Source organism: Phyllostomus discolor, chromosome 12, assembly GCF_004126475.2.
Source record: "Phyllostomus discolor isolate MPI-MPIP mPhyDis1 chromosome 12, mPhyDis1.pri.v3, whole genome shotgun sequence".
Classification (NCBI taxonomy): domain Eukaryota; kingdom Metazoa; phylum Chordata; class Mammalia; order Chiroptera; family Phyllostomidae; genus Phyllostomus; species Phyllostomus discolor.
The window spans coordinates 74,322,244-74,345,041 of NC_040914.2; the positions used below are offsets into that span (position 1 = coordinate 74,322,244).

At 57.0% G+C, this 22,798-nt stretch overlaps 1 protein-coding gene across 2 annotated transcripts in view; it reads right to left on the reverse strand.

Annotated features, from left to right (window-relative positions):
• Positions 1–674: 674 nt before the first annotated feature.
• C12H16orf74 (chromosome 12 C16orf74 homolog) overlaps positions 675–22,798 on the reverse strand; it is a 45,408-nt gene continuing 23,284 nt past the window's right edge. For both annotated transcript variants that reach the window (XM_036012307.1, XM_028501960.2), the window contains exons 2-4: positions 21,172–21,217; positions 3,539–3,679; positions 675–1,212 (exon numbers count right to left, since the gene is read on the reverse strand). In XM_036012307.1, coding sequence (XP_035868200.1) covers positions 1,154–1,212; positions 3,539–3,679; positions 21,172–21,217 — 246 coding nt within the window. In that variant the 3' untranslated portion in view covers positions 675–1,153. The remainder of the gene's footprint in view (positions 1,213–3,538; positions 3,680–21,171; positions 21,218–22,798) is intronic.

Sequence of the window (22,798 nt, forward strand, 5' to 3'; positions counted from 1 at the left end):
CTGCGGCCCAGGTTCTGCTTCGGGGAGAACCCAACCGTGACTGTGGACAAACCGGAGTCAGGACGAGCCACACAGCCTCTGACAGAAGCCAAAGAAAACGGACAGAAACCCCTATGCCATGATGAGAACAGTCTACAGGGAGAGGGGTACCCCAACAATCTGATGTTCTTAAAAAAAACACAAAACCACCCTGGCTGGTGTGGCGCAGTGGGTCGAGTGCAGACCTACAAACTGAAAAGGCCACCAGTTTGATTCCTGGTCAGGGCACACGCCTGTGTAGCAGGCCAGGTCCTTAGTTGGGGGCCCACCTAGAGGCAGCCCGTAGATGTTTCTCTTGCTCTCTTTCTCCCTCCCTCCCCCTCCCTGGAAAAATAGATAAACAAAATCTTTTAAAAATACACAAAACTACTGCCTCCCATTATTACCAGGGTCCCACAGCTGGCAGGGACTGGCAGAGGGACAGAGCTGGGGTTCAGACAAGGTCCGTGTGACCGATGAGCCAGTGGCCGTGGCCATGCCCAGGCTCACCACGCGGCGGTCTGCAAGTCACGGAGCCCCAGGCCATCCGAAGGCTCGCCACCAGCCAGGCCTCCCTGAACAGTGATTCTCTCAAACCCGCCTCTGCGTCTGTGTGCTCCACCCCCTCCGCCCAGCCCAGGAAGCAGGGGTCACCGTTCATTCCAGAGGATCTTTATTTACAATGCAAAAAAATTATAAATCACTTTTGCACTGTTTCGAAACCTGTAAAATGATGTGTAAAAAATGGAGCCACTCCTTTGCAAGAAGTTCTTGTGTGTGCTGATCTCCTGGGCATCGACTGCATGGCCCAGGGTGCTGGGCACGTGTTTGTCCAGAAGAAAGCCGCCCCTGGCACCCTGATGGCCGTTGCCACGGCCCTGGGGTCAGCAAGAACGTGTAGGCATTAGAGGTCCGTCCACTGAATAGGGCCAGGGGAACGTCGTTCTGGAAGCATGCAGGGCTGGTTCTCTGCTCATCTCGCCACGCTTCTCCTGGTTAAGTACCGAAATCACTCTCCCATCCAGCACACTCGGCACATCTGTCCCAGACGGCTACACCCCCTTGGGGACGCGTGAGATGAGGGGTGGCCAGAGCAGGAGCCGGAGCCAACAAATCCCTGACCTGTGCCTCCTTCTCAGGCTTCAGGGTCTATTTCTCCATCCTCTGGACACGACCCCGTGTCTTCCAGCCAGACTAGGAGACAAAGGGAATCAACATGTGGATGAATCCCCCACCCCATCTCGCCCCCCTTCCCAGGGAGCTCCAGGGACAGTGCCTCTGGGAGCCTTGCTTTGTACCACCTCCCTGAGAACCCTCAATGGATGTTGAGAGGGGACCCCAACGATGCTTGGTCCTGCAGGATTCCTACGCACCCCTCATCCCACACTCAGCGCTGAGCTCCCGGGTTCTCTGGCTGAGGGTCCCAGGATTGTGTCCCACCTGGACCCCCCTGGGTTCAGCCTCGTAAAGCCCAAGTCTGGGCAGTTCTAGAGACAGGAATCTGAGGCTCAGAGAGTGGAGACACGCTCCAAGTCAGCAGGTGGCCAGGGAGGGCCTGGGTTCTCTCCTATTTCTCAGAAGCTCCAGGTAGCTCATCATCACGCAGAGCCCTCAGGCCGGGAGGAAGTGCCACCCAGGTCAGGTGGTCTTCCCTCCTTCCCTAAATACCACTGGTGAGAACACCCACAGCATACCACAGAAATCAGCCCTTGAACCTCCTCGTTTTTAATCATCTTCAACCTCTCTGAGGCACTATTATTGTCTCCATTTTCCAGACAGAGAAACTGAGGGTCAGGGACGTGGAACTTCCTGTTCAAAGTCACACGCCAGTGACTGGCAGAGCCACGGTCCAAATTCAGGGTTTTCTGATTCCAAACCTGTGCCCCTTCTCCTCTGCTTCCCTTCTCCAAATGGGGAAAGCACAGAGTTAGGTCTGAGCTCTGCCTCTGGATGGGACAGGAGGGGACCCCTGCCCTGGTCCCCCTGCGCTAACCTGTCCCTGGGACTGCTTAAGCTTAAAAGAAACCTCTCCCAGAGCTAGGAATCCCCCTGGGGGCCCCAGACCTCCAAGCTTTGACCTCACAGACCATGTAGAGTACCACTGAGTCTCCCCTGCATCACACGGCCCCGGGAGCAGGGAGGGTGGTTAGGGTCCCATTTAACAGATGGGGACACTGAGGTTCAGAGAGGGGAGGGAGTGTAATGGCAGCACCAAGGACCTGGGCCTCCACTGCCCACATGGAGCTCTTGATTGGACACTGCAGCTGGTGTCCAGCTCTTCTCCCAGCTTGCTGTGTGCCCTTGGGTAAGTCATTCTCCCTCTCTGGACCTCAGCTTCCCATCTGTAAACTAGAGATAAGGATGGTAGCCACAGCCCCTAGGGTTGGGATGAGAAATAAGATTTGTGGGAAGCACTTAGCCTGGTGCCTGCCACTTGGACAGGCGACATAGGAAGGCGACCCACTGCCGTCCCTACTGAGCGTGGCCCAGCCGGTAACTGCACAGGCCTGGCCCAGAGTCCAACGTCTTTCTCTACGTCACGCGCCCTATGGGGCAAGCTGAGATCCCAACTCAACACATCTGGAAAAGTGCGCCTAAATTCTCGCCACCAGATGTCCAGGGGGCCCCACATCAGTCTGCCCCCCTGTGCCCCCCACCCAAGTCAGGCAGGACTCACGTCTCGATGGTTGGTTGGCCGAACACTGCCAGCCACTTGGAAGGGTGTCTAGACTAGGGGTCCATGGGGTGAGCTTCAGACCACGCAGCCTGAGTCCGAATCCCAACTCTGACACTCACCAGCTGTATGGCGAGTGCCCTAACCTCTCTGAATCTCAGTTTACGCACCTATCAAATGGGGGTGAACACTGGACCTATTAGGACTCAATGACTACTATCAGAATCATTACTTATTATTCTTATTATTTACAATGGCAGCCTCAGAGCCTTGCACAGGCCTGGCTCAATAAATCTGTTTAATGAATTTGTCCCACCAGCTCCAACAGTGTCTACAGAGGGGCCCAGTGTCTATGGTTTCGGCCTCTCCCTCTTGCCCTCTCTCTGGGGACAGTTCCATCTTCTCCCCCACGGCCTGCGGTGAGCTGCACCAGAGGGCCTAGGGAACAGCCCAGCCCAGCACGAGTGCATTTCCAAGCCTGTCCTGTCCAGCTGAACCTCTGCAGCCAGCAAGATGGAGCACCGGTCTCCTGGCTAGCAGGGGAAGGCGCATCCATCAATCACCTTGGTGAGCCCGCCCAGCCCCATCCATCACTTGCTCGGCTGCCGGCAGGGGCTGTCTAGCTAATTACTTAACATGCCACATCTTGCCGAGGCTGGTGCCACGGTGAGGGGCCCATGGTGGGGATCCAAGGGTGACTTTTTAATAAACCCAAGGAGAGGTGAGGACATGCACTCAGACCCACAGCACAAAAGGGGACCCCTTGAGCTGTCCCCAGCCAGACACCCCTCCCCCCGCCACACCCCCAACCCGGCTCGGTAGTGAGCGGGGGCAGGGCGGCCTCACCTGTCCTCCTGGAGTCCCTCGGCAGCATCACGCCCGTGGGGGTCGGGGGGGTGATGATGATGTTGGGCACGTCCAGGTGCTTGTTGTTCAGGACGGGGGCCTCGTCGTGGCTGCTGCTGCTGCTGACACACATTTTAAAGCCTGAGAGGGCAGGCCGCGGAACACACACGTACACACATGACAGAGAGACACGCATCAGTGGCCGCTGGGGAGCTGCCCATGCTGGCTGGCTGCCTGCCTGCCTCCCCCCTCCCACCGTCACTGTGCGTCCTGACAACTCTCCGGCAACAGGGCATTGCTGTCCCCACCTAAGTGAGGCTCAGAACAGGTGAAGACCCCCCGATCTTGCATACTCGGTGAGGACTGAGTTTTCCCTGCTCTGCTCACTGACGTAAGGTCAGTGCCCACGGCAGTGTCTGACACGTGCCAGGGGCTCAGCACGTGACTCTGCACGGGTGAAGGCGACAGAGCCAGAGCCGGAGCCCAGCCTGTCTGAGCAGAGGCCACGCACGCAGCTCCCCACCCACTAGCGGTTTTCTGAAGGCGTCGGTAGCGTCGGCGTTGTTTCTTCCTTACGAGTCAGGCCGAACTCACCGGGGGAAAGGTCTGGGCTTGGAATTTCCTCTGTGTTAAGACTTCTGTTGACACATTTGGTTTCTTTAATAGATATGAGGCTCCTCCGCTTTCCTGTCTCCACTTTATATCAGCCTCGGGAAGCTGCCCTTTTCAGGGAATGTGCCCTCTTCTTCTCAGGTGTGAAATCCCTTGTCCCCTGTGTGCTCATCAACTGGCCAAGCCCAGTCACAGTTCTCCACCTGACACTGAAGTACGTGCACCGTCCCCCCACCCAGCGCCTTCCTCCATTCCTCCCGTCTGAGTCAGTGGCACCACGTCAGCCAGGAGCCTGAGGGCCGGCCACTCGCCTTCCTTCTCCGCCTCACCGTCCAACCCCCAGCCTGTTTCAGCAACCCGCGAGCCCGCACATGCCACCCCCGCACGACCTCCGATGCCCTTCCTTCTTCCTCCTCCTGCCCCAACCAGTCCCTCTGTCTCCCTCTTCAGGCTGCTCTCCAAACAGCAGCCGGAGACCGCAGACCTGATCACACCACACCCCCACCAAGAACACTCACTATCTCCTTCCTGACAGTTATCCACGAGCAACCTTTCCCAAAGTGTGTTCCCCAGAACACTGGCCTCAGAGGCTCCCTCAGGAAGGGGGTTCCACAATCAAATGAGTTTGAGAATCCCACCGACTCTATCCTTCTCCCGGAGATTCCCGGGCACGTTGGAAAATTCAAGGCTGTGAGAAGTCCTTCAGCAGGAAGCTGCTTTACTTGTGTTTGACCTTGGGCTTCCTTAAATAACCTTCGAGTGTGTTCACATCTCACAGAGTCATGAAATGCCTTGTTGATCATAAATTAAAGTTAACCTCGTAGCTCAGCTCTCAGCCTTTACAGTCTGGCTAAACCATCTGCAGCCACGCCCCCTGCCGACTGCCTGCACTCTCCAAACTGCTCAGCTAACCACATACACAGGGCTTCCCAGCCCCTTCTTGCCCCATGTAGGCCGCTCCCCTGCCTGGAAAGCCCTTCCTCCTGTAGCATGAAGGTGAGCTCTTACTCATCCTTCAAAGCCCATCACAGCAGGAGGCTCTCATTCGGGGAAGACACCCCAGCAAATCTGATCCCTCCCTCCTTTGTCATCAACACTCATTCATTCATCAGTCCTCCAGTGCAGATCACAATGCCCTGAAATTAGTTCTTAATTCCGCGCTCCTTTGCTGTGAGCCTCCGGAGGGCGGCCACAGTCTCACCTAAGTCTAGCACAGTAACCGGGACAGAGCAAGGAGCAGTGCTTTGCATCTGAGTTGAAAACTAACTTCAGGCACCCCTGGCCTGGGTGTCAACACCCTTAGCTCTAGGCTTTGCACACTGTTTTTCCCACACAGCCCCAGACTGGGGTCGTACGAGTTCCAGTGCCGAGCCCCTGGCCGACAGCAGGAGCCGAGGGGGGGACGATTATCATCCCCGCTGCTCCTCAGGCCGACCCTGAGCGCCACCGGGACAGTGCTCCCAACGATCCCTATGGGTCGGTCGGTGTTACGGTTCCCAGGTCCTGGGAGGCAGGGCCCAAGGCCCCTGCCCTTCAGTGTGGGATGGACTTAGAGTGCATTCTAAGGAACAGAAGAAGACAGAAGGGATGGTGTGTGACTTCCAAGGGGTGGTCATAAGAGATACTACAACTTCCTCCTTGTTCTTCTTCCGGGGGAAGCCGCTGCCATGTCGGAGGGCAGGAGAGCAGCCTGTGCAGAGCCCACGTGGCGGAGGAACCGAGGCCTGCAGCCAACAGCCACGGGAAGGAACCACTTGGGAAGTGGGTCCTCCGGCCCAGCCAAGCCTTTGGGTAAGACTGAGGCCAGGCCAACAGCTTGACCATTACCTCACCAGAGACCCTGAGCCAGAACCTCCCAGCCAAGCCATTCCTGAATTCCCGGCCCACAGAAACTGAGATCATGTTTAAGCCGCTAAACTGTGGGGGGACGCGTTACACAGCAATCGATGAGCGGTGCCATCAGCACAGCCTGCCCGTCCTGGGGAGCCCCTGTGGCCCTCTGAGGCTGCCGGGCTGCTGAGCTCTGTAGGCAGAGGCCCCAGCAGATGACCAGCCCCGCAAGAGCACCCACCCGGCCTCTGCCAGCTCATCCAAAGCCATGGTTTTCAAGCCTCCTTGAGAGCAGCAGAAGCCATTCTGCCTGCAGAACGTAAAATAAAAGGAAGCCCCTCGGAGTGGGCCCTCCCGTTAACACTGGTAACAGCCTGCATTTACAGACCCTTTGCTGCAGGGCACACGTAGCGCTGAACACCTTCGTGGCTCCCCGAGAGGGGTGAAGTGTGAGCAGCCCCACCGCACAGAGGCGGAGACTGAGGACCCGACAGAGTGGAACTTACGCCGAGTTGAAGGGCATGTGGCGAAGCCGGGATCTGAACGCAAACCCTGGCCTGTCAGATTCCACAGGCTGCTGCTACTAATAACTACATTTTTGTATAATGGAGCCGGAAAGCTTTATGAAAAGGGTCAGATAGTGCACATTTTTCACTGTTGGGGTTATGCGGTCTCTGTTACAACTATTCCACTTGCCTCAGAGAGTATGTAAATGAACGGGTGTGGCTGTGTGCCAATAAAACTTTATTTTAAAAAATGGGCAGCAGGTCCGATTTCTGTGGTTTGCCAATCCAGTTCTGTAATGTCTCAGTGGAGTTCGGACCAGGGGCTGGCATGGTGTCCGAACAAGCAATAAACAGAGCCTCAAAAGCTGAGGCCCTTCAATGCCAAAAACAAAAACCAAATTCCAAACCTGGCTGCCGCTGGGCACTGACAGTACCGGCCTCTGAAGGGCAGGGGACACGATGAAATGAATGAACCGAGTACAGCTCTCGCCCAGCTAGTGGCCCGGGGGGCACCCGATCCCTGTAAGCGGCCCTGTAATCATCCATAAAGAGCGTCTCATTGAGCACCGGCAACAAAAGGAAGCTCTGATTATTGTTATCTGTGACAGGAGGGAGCCTCTCTGCTCGGTCTCTGAGGCCCCTTCCTCAGTGAATATTCTACAGTTCTAAAATAAAATGCTAATAGAGAAAAGCCACACTCCTCCCAGGGCCCCGCATTTGCATTTTAACATGTTCTGGGAGCTTGGCGACAAAGCCACATTCTTAATCAGGAAGCATCAGGTCACTCAGTGGGCCCTGGAGAGATGCTGGAGGAAGAGAGGGGAGAGGGAGGGAGGGAGGGGAGAGGAGAGAAGAGGGAGAAGAGAGGGGAGGAGGGAGAGGAAGCAGCGAAGAGGGAGGAGGAGGGTAGGACTCCAGATCCTCTCAAATCCCCAGGCTGCTGCAGCCTCCAAGCAGAGGTGGCTGAGCAGGAGGGAAAAGCGCTCAGGAGGTAAAGCCGACTTTGGGGATTAACGACAAATGCCAACCCAGCCCCAGACACGGAGATCATTTGTGCGAAAGCCAGAATTGTTATTTGTTAATTACCTGCCCGCCTCCGGCCATTAAGAGCCCATTTCCTGAGGGGAAGAGCTAGTCTGAGGTTCCAGGGCCCTGCGACCCAAGGAAGGAGGGAGCAGGGAGGGGACCTCAGCACCTGGAGCCATTCAAAGATTTCTGGGTGGTTGTGGTTGGAAGCTTGTGCAGGAAGCCTTGCCCTGGCCTGGACTGCGCCCTGCAGGTTCTGGGCCCTGGAGACAGAGGAAGCCAAACTGCCCAAACGGGGCCTTCTGAGCCTGCCTCCCCGAGGGTGAAATCAGGAGGCTGACTTCCTCTGCAACCAGGCTCTGCCCTTGCCCTGCAGGGCAGGGGGCTCCGTGTTGGCTGCCCGATGCAGTCATCTGGGAAATTTAAAAATACAGAGTGGGAGCCCACCCCCGGGGTGCCGGATGTCACTGCTTACCACCAGGACTTTTAAAAGCTCCCAGGAGAGTCTTCTCATACCAGGGTTGGGAACCCACAAGCTAGGGTGGCTGGAAACAGGTGGCTTTACTTTATGAGCCTCTGTTTCCTTGCCTGTACAAATGGAGTTATGGTACCAATCTTGCAGGAATGAAATACCCAGTGAGGGGCACGTGGCTGCCAAGTGCGGGAGGAATGACCAGCGGAAGCCAGCTGGCCGGGGCCTGAGGGATCCCAGAGGGGGCAGTGCGGGAAGTGGACCCAAGGACTGCTGCCTCCTCCCGCCGAGACCCGGCACCTCTCCTCGAGCAGCCCTGTGCCAGGCTCTGGGCTGAGCCTGCCCTTGTCACTACTGCGTTAATCCTCGGTGTGGACACCAGGGTCAGGACCATTCTCCAGATGAGCAAACCAAGGCTTAGAGAGGGCAGGCCCCAGAATAAGCAGAGGCCAGGGGTCTCCAGGTCCGAGCACCCACCTTGCCCCTTCTGGTATCAGCCACCACTTCTCAGCCTTCAGATGCCCTGAGCTACGCAAGCCTATCCTCTGTTTAGAATGCCCCAGGTTCCTAGGGACAGAGCACTGCTCCCTGCGCCAGCTTTCAACAACCCCCAGGCCACCACCACACCAGGCCCCTGGGGCTGGAGCTGACTGAGAGCAGGTGCTGGCCTTCCGCAGGCATCATGGCTCAATGGCACCCTCTGCTGGTATATTTAAAAATGACATCCGGGCTGGCACCATGTCCCCCCATTAGGATGGCATCCACTCTTCCTCAAGACACTGTCTCACACACAGTGGGCCTGCAGGACCCAGAATGCAGCGGGAGGCCAGAGCATACACTTGGGCTTCAATCCACCTGGGCAGTACCTTCACCTCCTTGGGTCTCCTTTCCTCACCTGCAAAGTGGTTTGAATAATAGTCCCCATATCCAGGGGGCGCGGAGTGGATTAAGAGCCACACTGAAGCCCTCACCCAGCCAAACTGGGTGCCGTCATTATGTGCAGTTTGCAGGCTAGAAAACCACAGCTGGCCTCGGCAGCGCCCACTCGGTAAATACACGCTGTTATTAGCAGCATGAGATGCCAACCTTAGCACTTATTCACCGATTCGGCCAATACTGAGCCCCTCCTGGGTGCCAACCTCCACCTGAGTTTGGGTCGGGGACCTTGTACCCCCCGCCTTGCAGCTGCACAGCTGGAGCGGGGGCTAAACGTCTATGCACTGACTCTGACAAGATACTCCTGGTTCCAACTTAACACTCCAGCGTTCCCTGTTGGATGGGAAGGGCCACGGGCTGGGGAAGGAAGGAAAACAGTCTGAGTTTCAGTTCCCTGCTTCTACAGTGTGACCTGGGCTCGCTCAGGCCAGCCTTCTCACCTGCAGAGCCTGCTGCTCCTTTGCCCTGCAGCTCTGGTATAAAGCCCAACACAAAGCCAGGCCGGGGAGGGCTCTGTCAACAGGCATTTCTTGTGCACCTACTATGTGCTAAGCATCGTTCCAGGTGCTGGGGACACAGCAGAGAATAAAATAGTCTCAACAGATGTTTCTCCCCTTCTCTACCACTCTTTGCCTTCCTACGCCTCCAGGCCCCAGCAGCAGAACAGGGACCCCAAAGATTCCAGGGTCGGCTGGAAAAGAATAGGGAGGAGAGAACCAGGGGTCCAGGCAGCTGTTGGGACAGGCCTACACTGCTGAGCTGGGAGGATGGCACCCACGGAAGGCCAGCGCCTATGTGAGAACCTCATGGGAATTCATCATTGTCCTTCCCAACTAGGCTGACAGGGTGACAAGCCAACCTTCCACACGGGCACAATGAGCCACAGAGAAGTCAGGGCTCTGGCCCAGGGTCATGCGGGATCTGATGCTGAACCTGGCCTCCCTGGGGCCAGGAAGCAAATAAACACCTCCCAAAGCTGGGTCAGTGATAGGAGTAGCAAGGAGATGACGGGAGGGAGCGCCAGGATGGGGAGACAAGTGGGAATCAGAAAAGGCATCCCAGAGGGGGCCGACCCAAGAGCAGCAGGAGGGAATGGAAGAGAGGCATCCCAGCCACGGCACGGCACACACAAAGGCCCTGTGGCAGGGGCGCTGGGTGCTGGGGCCGGCACTAATTCCTCAGAGGTGACCAGGAGTCTGGATTTAGTGCAGATCTTTCAAAACACAAACCAACAAATGCCTCTGAGGGTTTCAGATGCACTTAATCTTTTTAAAAAAATTCCAATTAAAGGGAAAGCCTTGCGTTATTATGGATGAGGCCAGGGCACCGTAGCGGTTTTACCTTCTAGAGGCAGCCGGCCCAGTGGAGATGGCAGTGGATGCTTTAAATCTCTTTTTAATTAAGGAAAAAGCTCTGGTTTGCGTCAGGGATGAGCTGCTGGAGAGAGAACCTGGGGGGAGGAGCCAGAGTCAGGATCCAGCACAGCAAGGTGGGGGAACGGGTTCACCTCTCTGACTGCCCTCCCTCCTCCCAGCCCTTCCCAGGCCCAGGAGATGGTCCCCATTCCTCCTAGCTGCAGCCCCTTCAGGGAGGCTGTGGGGTCTCAGCCACAGCTGGGTGGGCCAGGTTTAGACACCCCCCTTCTAGCCCTCAGTCTGCTCACCTCTAAAATGGACACAAGAAGATTGCTGCGAGAAATGCAGTCAGAGAAAATAAACAAAGTGCTTGGCAACCGCCTGTCCTGGGGAAATGTCTGATGTGGGCAACCCGGGGCTCCTCCCCACTGTGCCTGCAGCCCGATGGCTCCTGCGGCGGGGCTGTCCCGTGCATGGCAGGGTGCATGGAAGCGTCCCTGGCCCCTAGATGCTGCTGCCTGACCACTGGGCCAGCAAAAACGCCTCTGGACACCGAGGAGTGCCCCCAGGGGTGGGGCCGCCAGATCAAATTCAGGACACTTTTTTTTAGTATTTCAAAAAGTATGTCCCACTCCGGCCAGCGTGGCTCAGTTGGGTGTCGTACCACACAAAACAGAAGGTCGTCGTTTCGATTCTCGGTCAGGGCACAAGCCTGGGTTGTGGGCTTGGTCCCCAGTCGGGGCGTGTATGAGAGGCAGTCGTTCAGTGTTTCTCTCCCTCTGGTTCTCCCTCCCTTCCCTTCTCTCTAAAAATAAATAAATAAATAGTATGTCTCATACAATATTTGGGACATAACGCACACTAGACAATTACTCCTTGTTTCTCTGAAATGCAGATGTAATCAGGCACCCTGCTTTATGTTTTCTTCCCCCATGTCTGCCAGTGCTCCCAGTCTGGGGGAACAAGTCATGGCGGTCACAGCCTGAGTCAACAAGAGCTTGGCACTGCGGAAAGGTGCCAAGAGCCGCCGCTCCCCTGTGGCCCCACAGCACGGCCCCACCGCACGGCCGCACTGCTGGGACTACCGAGCCAGAAGGACGGGCATCCCCAGCCTGCCCTTCGCCAGCTGAGTGAACTGAGTGAGTTTCTTGCCCCCTCGGGGCCTGCTTCCTCGCCTTGGAAGGGACTAAGTCACAGACGGCCACACTCGGGGGCCCCTTGCAGGAATGAAGCTTTGAGCTTCTGCCCTAGACCAAGACTCAAACCCTGCGAGGCTCTCGCCAGGAGGCATGGTGTTCGGTGGACAGTGTCCGGGGTGGCCTGGCCAGCAGCAGGACGCAGTGGGGCCACATCATTAGGACTGGGGTTCCTGCTGTTGCAGGGACAGCCAGGCAAGGGGACCCCAGGGCCAGACCCATACCTCACTCCTCTCCCCTCATCTCAGCCCTGCCCCAGGTTATGCACCCTCTGGGTACAGCCCTCCCCTGTGGCCAGTAGGTGGGCAGGTAAAAGTCCCATCCCCCTCGATCCTGGACAACTCTAGGGCCACCCCAGCCCCAGAGGGCCCACATAATGCTCGGAAGTCCAACTCGCTCTCGGCCAGTCCAGCTGCCCACTGTCCGTGGCAGGCGAGGATGCTCCGAGTGCTCCCAGGCCAGGCCAAGAACAGTTACTGGCTTGCATGCTGGACTCCAGGCCCAGTGATGACCCCTCGAGGTGGGTACGAAGCTCACTCACTAGTGCTTTGGTTGCAGAGGGCCTGGCCCACAGTCACACACACAATCTTAAAGACATTTTGAAAGGGCAGAAAGAGTAGGGGCACATGTGAACAGCAACGATGGCCCAGCAGCGAGTTCTGGGCACCCACCACATCCCAGGCCCCACTCTCAGCTCCTGACCTGCCTCCTTCCGACCCAACCACAGCCCCACCCTAGTGCCCATTTTGTAGCTAAAAACAAAAAGCTCTGATTCAGCGAGTCCAAGGTCCTCAGCCAAGTCACATGAGACCTGGACCTGTTGGGCCAGAGTCCCTTCGCTTTGCACGGCCTGTCTCCGGCACGGAGAGGCCTGCGAAGCACGAAGGGAAACGATGGGGAGGAGGGAAGGTCAGAGGTGGGCATGGGCATGGCACCGCCTGAACCCAGACTCACGTCTGCAGCCCTACTCTGGCGTCTGTGCCCCTACCCCGGTGTCTGGAGGCTCCTTGGAAACCACGCCCCCAGGAGGCAGAAGGGCAATTCCTAGGGACCCGGAGAACCAGGCTGCTCAGCCTCCGGGCCAGCTGCACTCCGTCAGGTGATTATTGGCCAGCACAGACCTTCCTCAGGAGTCCTGAGCAGCACAAAGCCAGGGTGGCCCCCACTGTGGGCAGCCAGAACCGGACAGTGAGTCCCAGCACCTGCCTCCCTGTCCCTGTGTCCCTTCTCCGTCCTGCCCCTCCCTGGAGGCCCAGTCTTCACCCTTCATTCATTCCAAATGCTTCCAGAGCACCGGGTCCCTGCAAGACTTGGAGGAACCTGCCGGGCAAGAAGAGGTGGGGGTGGGGGCGGGCCACACATCTGGGTGCCCAGTCACGTTCGTGGATGCCCTCTGCACCCCAGCTCGGTCACATTCTAGCCGTGACCTTGGGTGGGGAGTTTTACCACCTGATGCCTCCGTTTCCTCAGCTGTGCACTGGGGGTGCTGACCAGCTCTCCTCGGTGTGGGAGGAGAGGAGTGGGGTCTGGCTGGTGAGCCGTGAACTCCCTGCTGGGCAGAGGGAGTGGCGTCACAGCTGCCCCGCCGGAGACAGGTTCTGCATCTGTCTCCACGCCTGGGTTAGGGTCCAGAGACTGCTCATTCTGCAAACAGTGATCGAGCCCCTACCGTGCGCTGACCCAGAGCCAGGGCAGCTGTGGTCACGGAACCGGGAGAGTCAGGGGGATGGAGGTCTCCTGAGTACTAACTGCCGTGCTAGGACTGGCTCCTGCCTAGGTGTGGTTAGGAACTGTCTCCTCCCACCTGTTGTGACACTTGACTTCCAGGCCCAAGGCCCGCCCTCTGTCCTGAGGGAAGACAGCAGGTGCTGGGGGTTCAGCTGAAGAGGACAGGGGCTCAGCCCCCACAGGGAGCCAGGAGGCTGCTCTCTTCAGCACAGGGCAGGGCACAAGTAAGCACCATCCACCTCAGTGTTTATGACAGGTTAGGGTTAAAAAGTAAATAAATAACAATAATAATTGAGCAGGCTCAGATTATCCACCCCTCCTCTCAGCAGGCAGGCCGGGGGGCTCCAGCCCCCCAGCCCCTATCTCCTGAGCACAGACCTATTCAAACGGCTCCAGCAGGAGCCCTGGATCGGAGCCTGCACACCTAGGTTCTCGGCCAAGCCAACCTGCCCCTTGTCACCTCGGACAGTCGGCCTGCACCCCGGGCCCAGCTGAAAAGCAAGGACAATGGACCGGGACAGTGGTTCTCACCCTGGGCTGCCCAGAGCTTCACAAACAGGCCGGTGCCCAGGACCCACCCACACCAGCCAAATCCCTACCCTGGAGAGTGGGCCAGGCCCGCGTCTTTCCGAAAGCCTGCCATGTGACCCAGATGTGCAGCAGAGGTTGAGACCCCTAGTCTGGAATGACTATAGTGCTTTCCTGCTACTCTGCAAAGAAATCCTTGATACCACACCGTGGGTCCCACCACCCTGCCTCCCCCAGTGACCTCGGCTCCTCCAGCTCAACCCCCCACTCCCACCACACTTGCCTCCTCCATGTTCATCAGCTCACCAGGCTTGTTGCTGTCTCAGAGCCTTTGCACCTGCTATTCCCTCTGCCTGGAACACTGTTCCCTGCATCCACACAGCTGGCCCCATGACAGAGAGGACCCTGCCCATCTCATGCCCCTGGATTGCACAACTTTAATGCCCTTCACAATTCTTGTCACCAAGTCTGCAGTCTGGGGTGTGTGTTCAAACATTCATTTCTGTCTCTCCCGTGGGGCTCTGTGACGTTCACTGCCGCGTCCCTGGGCCCGGTGCCGTGCCTGGCACGCAGGAGGTGCTCAGTAACTGTTTGCCAAACGAATGAGAGGTTACGCCGGAATACAGCTCTGGTCTGGGCTCTTTCCCCGTGGAAAGGGAGCACCTGCTGGGTGTCAGGCACTGTTCTGGTGAGCACAGGGTGGGCAGAGCACACAGAGACCCCTGCCAGCGGCCCCATGGGCAGGGAGCCGCAGCCCATTCCACAGATAGAAAGGCTGAGGCTCAGGATATTAAGACAGCTTCTGCCTTGTGGTAGATCTCACCAAGGGACCTTCCCTTTCAGATAATCATTCCGAAAACTGCTCGAAGTGTATTAGCCAAATAAATGCCTCTAATCCTCTCCCTTTTCATGCAGCTCCCCATCCCTATTAGTGTAAAACCCCAAATTCCCTGCCCGCCCCATCGGCTGCTGCTGTTTCCTGGTCTCTGCCTCAGCACTTCCCGCTGCCTGGAGCGCTGTCGGCTTCCCCGCCCTTTCCCAGGCCAGCTCTGCCCGGCTTGGTCCCGTCCTCAGTGACACCATCCCTACTGAGCGCAGGCCAGGCCACTGGTCTCCAGCCTGGGGTACGGCAATCGGCAATCGGTACTCAGGCCGCCCGCCCCCAACACCCCCAGTCCCACATGGTCAGGAACCAGGGCTGCCCTGCTCATCCCTAACTGGCCCTGGCCCAGTGCCCAGGAGGGAAGCGATGGTGTTTGTGCCGTGAACAATCTCGCCCAACCCTGGACCACAGATGTGGGACAGCTGGGACCAAGCATTTGCACCAGAAGGGGCAATATGGATGGTGCAACTCGAGTTGTCACTGTGACCTGCGGCTAGTCTGGGACCTCCGACCCCACTCAGACAGAAAGGGCACCATAGGTGCCAGCCTCCCCGCCCCCACCCCACCCGGGCCACAGGCCGAGTGCAGGTGGGGCTCTGAGCCCCTGGGTGGGGGACCAGGAGACGTGCCTGGGCACTCAGGGGCCCCAGTGCCCGGGTGACTGTCCCCATCACCTCATCCTCGGCGGGGGAGGCTGTGAACACCCGCCAGCGTTAGCCAGACCCCCCCCAGCGGGGCCTCCCACTAAACACCTGACCCATCATCCTTAAAGTGGTCATCACAGAGACATGAAAAATGTCACAAAGACAAGGAACTTCTGAGAAACTGGCAGAGGAGACGTCACAACAAAACACGAGGTGGGACCCTGGGAGGGAACAAGGATGCTGGGTAAGGACTGCGGACATCTGAACGGAGCATGGACTTTAGAATACCGTCCTGGCATCGGTTCAGTAACTGTGACGGACGCACCGCGCTAACACACGATGTTAACTACAGCGCAGTGTGGCTGGGGGTGCATGGGAACCGCGCACTACTTTTGTAATTTTTCTATAAATCTAAAACTATTATGTAAAAAAAAAAGGCTATTAAACAACCAACCAACCACCAACCTAGGACAGAATCTCTGCCTCCTGGCCCTTTCTCACCTGGCCCTGGGCTGCCCAGAGGCCAGGTGGCGGGGCCCAGCCCTGTCCCAGGAGCCTGTCTTTGTGGTGATGCTGGAGTTGGCTGGGGCTGGAGCAGGCACCCTCCAGGGGGTCCCAGAGACCATACTGGTCCCCAAGGCGGCCGGCTGGGCGCCCCCACCTCTAGCTTGGCTTTCCCCTGTGGTGGTCTCCACACAGTGGGAGCTGTCACCAGAGAGGAAAGGTGCACGTGGTCGGGATGGACAGGTAGCCCTGTCCATTGGACATCAGCTTCAGTGCTCAGCTCAGCTATTTCTTGAGACCTGGCCCTGGAGATGTTCCCATTCATCCCTCCACTTTACAGACAGGGAAACTGAGGTTGGGGCATGTAAAGTGAGTTGCACAAGGTTGTAGTTAGCCAGGGGCAGAATGGGATTTGAATTCAGATCTCTGTGATCCCTGGGCCACCGCACCAGTGGTCCTCAAACTTGATTGGACTCCGGAATCTCCCTGGGGTTTGTTCATAACCCCCAGAGCTTCAAACTCGGTAGGACTGGTGGGTCCTGCGAGTTTGCTCGTCTGACTGGTCCCCAGGCGATACTTAGGGTGCAAGTCTGAGGATCCCACTGACAACCACACAGCTCTACCACGCTGTGTCTCGGGTAGTGCCACAGGCTGCAGACTGGCAGAACACGCTCATGAACTAGGGAAACCACCCTGCCCCCGACAGGCCACGTGACCTCGAGCTCTCCTGTGCCTCTGTCTGTCTGCAAAGCTACGTCTGTAGTCCAGCTGCAGCAAGGACAAAATGAGCAAACTGGGGGCACGTGCTCAGGCGCAGTGCCAGGCTCATGGGGACGCCCGCTCAGCACACGCCGGCCCGTACACGAGAGGACACCAGGGAGGCGCTCCTGCACAGGGGAACGTTCCAACATGTCACAGCTGCCATGGCCAGGCCCTTGAGCAGGAAGACCCCACTCACCGTGCCCACTCTCCTTGGTCATATTCCTCTCTCCAGTGTCACTCTCTCAAGATCTCCCACTTCGGCCGGGTCGTTACTGCCAGTCAGGAGAAGCACATTCTTGCCCCACACACAGGAGGCTCAGAGGCAAAGTGACTTGTTGTGGGTTGAATAGTGTTCCCCCCAAAATTCAAAATTCAAGTCCATCCAGAACCTCAGAATGTGGCCTTATTTGGAAATGAGGTCTTCGCAGATGTAGTTAGTTAAGGATCTTATGATGAGATCATCTTGGATTTCATGCTGGTTCTAAGTCTAAAGACGGGTGTTTTTACAAGAGGAAGAACACAGGGATACACAGGAGAAGGTCATATGAAGACAAGGCAGAGATTGGGGTGATGTGGCCATAAGCCAAGGGACGCCTGGAGCCCCCAGGAGCCGGAAGAGACAGGAAGGACCCCCCTCAGTGATCTCAGAGGCAGTGTGGCCCTGGGAGACCCTTATTTAGAACTCGCCTCCAGAACTGGGAGTAAATTTTTGGTGTTTTAAGCCCCCCACCCCCGCACTGAGTAGACATGCGTTACGGCCACCCTAGACACACATCATACAGGGCTAAGGTGAAGGCTAAGCAGCTCATGTGGATAAAGTTTCTGGCTACAATGGCTACTTTAAAAGTCAAATTAAAGCCCTGACTGGTGTGGCTCAGTGAGCTGGGCATCATCATCTTGCAAAGCTAAAAGTCACAGGTTCAATTCCCAGTCAGGGCACATGCCTGGGTTACAGTTTTGGTCCCCAGTTGGGGCACATGTGAGAGGCAACCAATTGATGTTTCTCTCCTTCTCTTTCTCCCTCCCTTACCGTCTCTGTAAAAATAAATAAAATCTAATTTTAAAAAGAAGTCAAACTGAAATGCTTTCCTCTGATGAAGCCAGGCTTCTAGGACCAACCTGCCTGGGTTCAAATCCCGCAGGGATCCCAGCTGTGTGGCCCCAGACCACTGGCTGCCTCTTTGCATCTCAGTTTCCCAGCCGGAAGCAGAGTCACAGGAGTGCCGACTTCGTGGTGGGGGGAGGGGCAAACGAGTCGTCCACTGGAATGCAGAGGACAGGGCCTGCCCAAGTTCAGCTCCCCGGGAAGAATTTGCCATTTATCCTAATTATCTGTATAACCAAGATTCTGATCACCTCAACTTATCCCAAAGAAATAATTTTTTTACAATGTTTTTTTTAAAAGATTTTATTTATTTATTTTAGAGAGGGAAGGGAGGGAGAGAGAAACATCAGTGTGCGGTTGCTGGGGGCCGTGGCCTGCAACCCAGGCATGTGCCCTGACTGGGAATCGAACCTGCGATGTTTTGGTTTGTAGTCCGCGCTCAATCCACTGAGCTACACCAGCCAGGGCAGACATAATAATTTTTAAAAAATCAAAAGAGCAAAGATGTTCAAAACGGCATTCTGTACAAAAGCAGTAAGTTGGAGACAACCCAGAGACCAGCTCTATTTTTTTTTCTGTTCTAGCAAATTGTATTTCTAATGATGGGTGATAAAAATTACTATACAACCCTCTCGAGTAAGAAATGGAGCCTGGCCCTGGCCAGTGTGGCTCAGTTGGTTGGGTGTCATCCTGGAAAGCAAAAGATCACAGGTTCAATTCCCAGTCAGGGCACATGCCTGGTTTGTGAGCCTAGGCCCCAACTGGGGCGCGTGCTAGAGGCAACCAATCAGTGTTTCTTTCCCTCTCTTTCTCCTTACCGTCCTCTCTCTAAATAAGTAAAATATTAAAAAAAGAAGAAGAAGAAGAAATGAAGCCTTCAGTAAGGAGAAACACCCAGCTGCACTTCGGACGCACTGGAAGAGGTTTCACTGCAGTGAAAGTGACACAGTACTTTGTAAATGGCAGTTTCAAAGTTCCATTTTCTATAGGAATTGCTTCCTCTTTTTTAAGTTATATTTTATTGATTATGCTAGTACAGTCGTCCTGATTCTGCCCCCTTTGCCCCCTCCACCCAGCACTCCCACTCCCTCAGGCCGCTCCCCGCTGCTGTTCTTGCCCACAGGTCACAGGACGCGGGCCAACCCAAAGACCACCTCCTGACGAACTTGACACGGCACTGAAGAACGGTGGAAACGATACTACCTCAAAAACGGCAGCACCAGCACCAAATCATTAACTAAATTTTTTAAAAAGCATGCAGAACTGCATGTGCCAGCGCCACAAACGGGTAAAACCGTCCCTGCCGGCAGCCGGGTACAAGAAGGCACAGGGACAACTGTGAGGGTTACAGGACTGCAGGTGTCCCGCGCGGCGCGACTTCCTGGAATGGGACGTACTCCTCATGCAAGCAGTGAAAACAGGGCTCTGCAGAGGGCGCTGGGGCAGCTGGGCCCCTGGGCCTGAGCTGTCCTGGTTTAGCACAGAGAGAAGGGCTCCGTCTCCTGCCCTCCCCCAGGCATGCCCAGGCCTGCGTTGGCCAAGGCTGGGGGGAGGGCTGGGGGTGGGCAGGGTGCTGGCAGCCCAGGACCCGTGGGCTGGCCCCAGAGAGCGAGCGATGAAAAATGTATGAGCAAACCTGCTTGGTGCTGCTGGCTCCCATTCCAGCACTTAGCTCCTCCAGGGCCCGGCAGGAAGAGAAGGCCCTTTTACAAGCTCCCAGCCCCAGGAGGACTCCGCCTGCCACTCAGGCTTTCAGTCCTAGGTGGTGTGGGGTGAGGGGTGGGGGCTGGGAACTCTCAGCATCTGCAGGTCCCGGGTCTCTCCCGGGGCTGAGCCCTCAGTCTACCTTGGGCTGGCAGATGAGTGGCCTCAGAGGTCCCTTCAAGGGCTTAGATGTCCTGACACAAAAGCCAAAGGTGGAAGCGGCCTGGTGTCCCTCCAGGGAGGAGTGAATGGACCAGCTGTGGCCTACGCCCACAGCGGAATATTACTCAGCCTCATAAAGGGACTCTGACACGCGCTACAAGGTGGATGGACCCTGAGGCTGCTACGCTGATGCAATAAGCCAGTCACAAAAAGACAAATACTGTATGATGCCACTTCTGTGAGGTCCCCAGAGCAGTCAAACCCACAGAGGCAGAAAGCAGGATGGCAGGTGCCAGGGGCTGGGGGAGTGGAAGGGGGAGTTCGTGTTCAGTGGGGACTGTTTCAGGTTGGGAAGGTGGGAGAGCTCCAGAGGTGGGCGCTGGTGAGGGCTGCACAGCAGTGTGCATGTGCTTAGTGTCACCAAGCTGTGCACTTAGAGACAGCTAAAATGGTAGATTTTACATTACGTGTATTTTACAATAAAAAACAAAACGAAAAGCTTGTCCTGACCACCTGCGCTGTGCCGGGCACGGGGGAGACCTGCAGCGAAGCCTAAGGAGGAGGGCCTTGGGCCTTGGAGGTTTGATCTCTGGGCCCCACCACGGGACTTCCACCCCCTGGAGACACTCACTCAGCAAACACCTTCCCCAGCTCCCTCTGGGGCTCAGCCTGGAACCTCAGAGGGACCAGGCCCTGGAGGGACGAGGGCTGTTTAGGTCCCATTAGCACCTTATACCCACTTAGCCAACAACAGCTTGGTTTTCTCCAGGGGAACGACTGCTCCTGACTTGCAGCTGTCTTGGAAGAGCTGCCCATCAAGTTGCCCCGCCCCCCACTGAGGGACAGGCATGGGCCGTGAAGGATGGTCCTTCGTCCTGGCCTGGCCTTCCTGAGCCTCCTGACTTCCTGTGGCGAAGGGATGGAGCCAGGGTCAGCTCCCGGGCGTCCAGGAGAGCCCGGGCTGGTGAGCATGCTGCACGTGGGCCAGGGGCTGTCCAGGGTGACACCCAGATTTCAGGCTGGGGAGACATGCGTGGGAGCGTTTGTCACAGAGTAACGAATGGGCTTTGAGGGGAGGCCTCGGAATGGGCCATCGGGGTCTGGGTGCCCCCCGGTCATCCAGATGCCGGGCAGAAAGGTCTAGAGCACAGGACAGAGGCCTGGGCTGCCTCTGCCAACACCTGCAATGCCTCTCAGTGATTCTGTGTCCTTCTAGAACGTTCTCCCTGCTGTCCTTTCCCCTCTCCCAGTTTGCCTTCCCCAGATGCCCTCAGGCCGAGCCTGTTATCAGGTTGATAACAGGCCAGTGGGGCGGAGACCGAGTACCCCGTGCGTGCCTGGTACCACACCTAAAGCCTCTTACTCCCTTACTCTCCACAAGCCTGGGATTAATCCCACTGAGGGGGAAACTGAGACCCAAGAGGTGCTGTGACCTTCCCATGTCACTCAACTGCCAGTGAAAGGAAAGGCCTGGAGCAGCCCTCAGAGTACGAGTCAGCCTTTCTGGGGCGCCCGCTGTGCCTGAGTGCTGCACAGGTGGGAGGGGCCACGCCCTCTGCAGGGCAGCAACGCTGGGGTCTCAGGGTCTGCCCTCTCCTGCCTCATTCCTTCACTTCCCCGCCCTGGCCCCACCCCCACCCCCACCCCCACCGGAGCGGTGAGGACAGCAGCCCGCCTTACCTTTCAGACAGGACAGCTTCAGCCCCATGGCGGCGCCGGTGCGGGCCTGCGGAGAGAGCAGAGGCTTGTTTGTATCGGCCACGTGTGGCCCGGCCCCCACCCCTGGGCCCTGATGGGTGCACAACAGGAAGTAGTGGGGAGAGAGACTAGGGCCTCCAGGTCGCGGCGCCTGCTGACTACATCTGGGCTGAATTTGCTCAAAGCTGAGTCTGTGCTGGCGGAAAAAACTTTCAGGCACCTCAAAGCTAAATATACTGGAGGCCGGCTGCGGTCTGGGGTGAAGTCGGCGGTGAGGGCGTGGTCAGGGGCTGGCGAGGCGGAACCCACACCACCTGGCCTTTCCTTTTAGGGACCACAGATGGTGGCTGACCCTCAGCCGGGCTGGGTGCCCCTCTTTTATTTTCATTATTTATTTATTTTTAGAGAGCGAGGAAGAAAGGGAGAACAACAATGATATAAGAGAGAAACATCCATCGGCTGCCTCTCGTAGGTGCCCCCCACCGAGGGCAGAGTCTGCAACCCAGGCACGTGCCCTGACCGGGAATCAAACCCGTGACCTTTTGCTTTGAGGTTTGATGCCCAACCAACTGAGCCACACCAGCCAGGGCAGGTGCCCCTCTTTTAAAATGCAGATTCTTTGGAAATCTAACAGATTAAGCTGTAAGGGTGTGTGGTTCCCAGTCCATAAGCGTTAAAATCGTCCCAGCTGGTGTTCCCAGGACCTCCACAAGATGTGATGCATCCTCAGCACCCTGGGAATCAGCAAACAGAGGAGGCAGCTGGCAGTGCTTGAGTACCCGTGGGCTCTTGACACCCGATCCTCAGCAACAACCCTGTGAGGTGCTATTACTGCCCCATTTCATAGATGTGGAAATCTGGGCTCAGAGAGGCAGCATCACCCAGCTTACTCTGAGAGTGAAGCTGGGATCTGAACACGGGACTGCCCTGAGCCTCAGCTGGGTGGGGCCCACGCCAGGGGGGCCTTTGAGGCTCGTTTCCACTGTGGAGGGCTCCCTGAGTCTCTGAGGGGCCAATGCGGGGAGCTCAGCCCTCTGTCCACAGGGTGTCCCCTGTATGCCAGGCTGGACGGGAGGGTGGAGGTGGCCACGAGAGGTGACCCCAGATCTCCAACACAGATGTGTGGCCCCATGAGAGCTCAGGCCCTTCGCTCTGGAATGTACAGTCTGCTTTTCCTGCCCGCAGGCTGGGGTCGAAGACAGGTGCCCCTGACACACCACTGTGGCTTTGCCAACATGCTTGGAACTTCCTCACCCTCCCAGCCTCCGTCATTCCCTGGTGTCAGACATCCCAGCCCCACCCCACTTTCCACACCTCCCCCATCCCGGCATCCGATGTGAAAGTGGTCCCCGCACGGGTGGATATGAGGCCAAATGGGGCACCGCCCCTACACAGGTTGCTTAGACTAGCAGGGCAGACAGACACACCCTGACAGAGGCATCGCAAGCCCAGGGGAAGCACAGAGAGGTCAGGGGTACAGAGGAGGGTTCCTGCCCCAGCCTGGGAGGCCTGAGGAGCATGTCCCTAAAGATACGCAGGAGTGCCCTGGCCAGGTAGCTCAGCTGGTTAGAGCATTGGACTGATACCCCAATGCCGAAGTTGCGGGTTC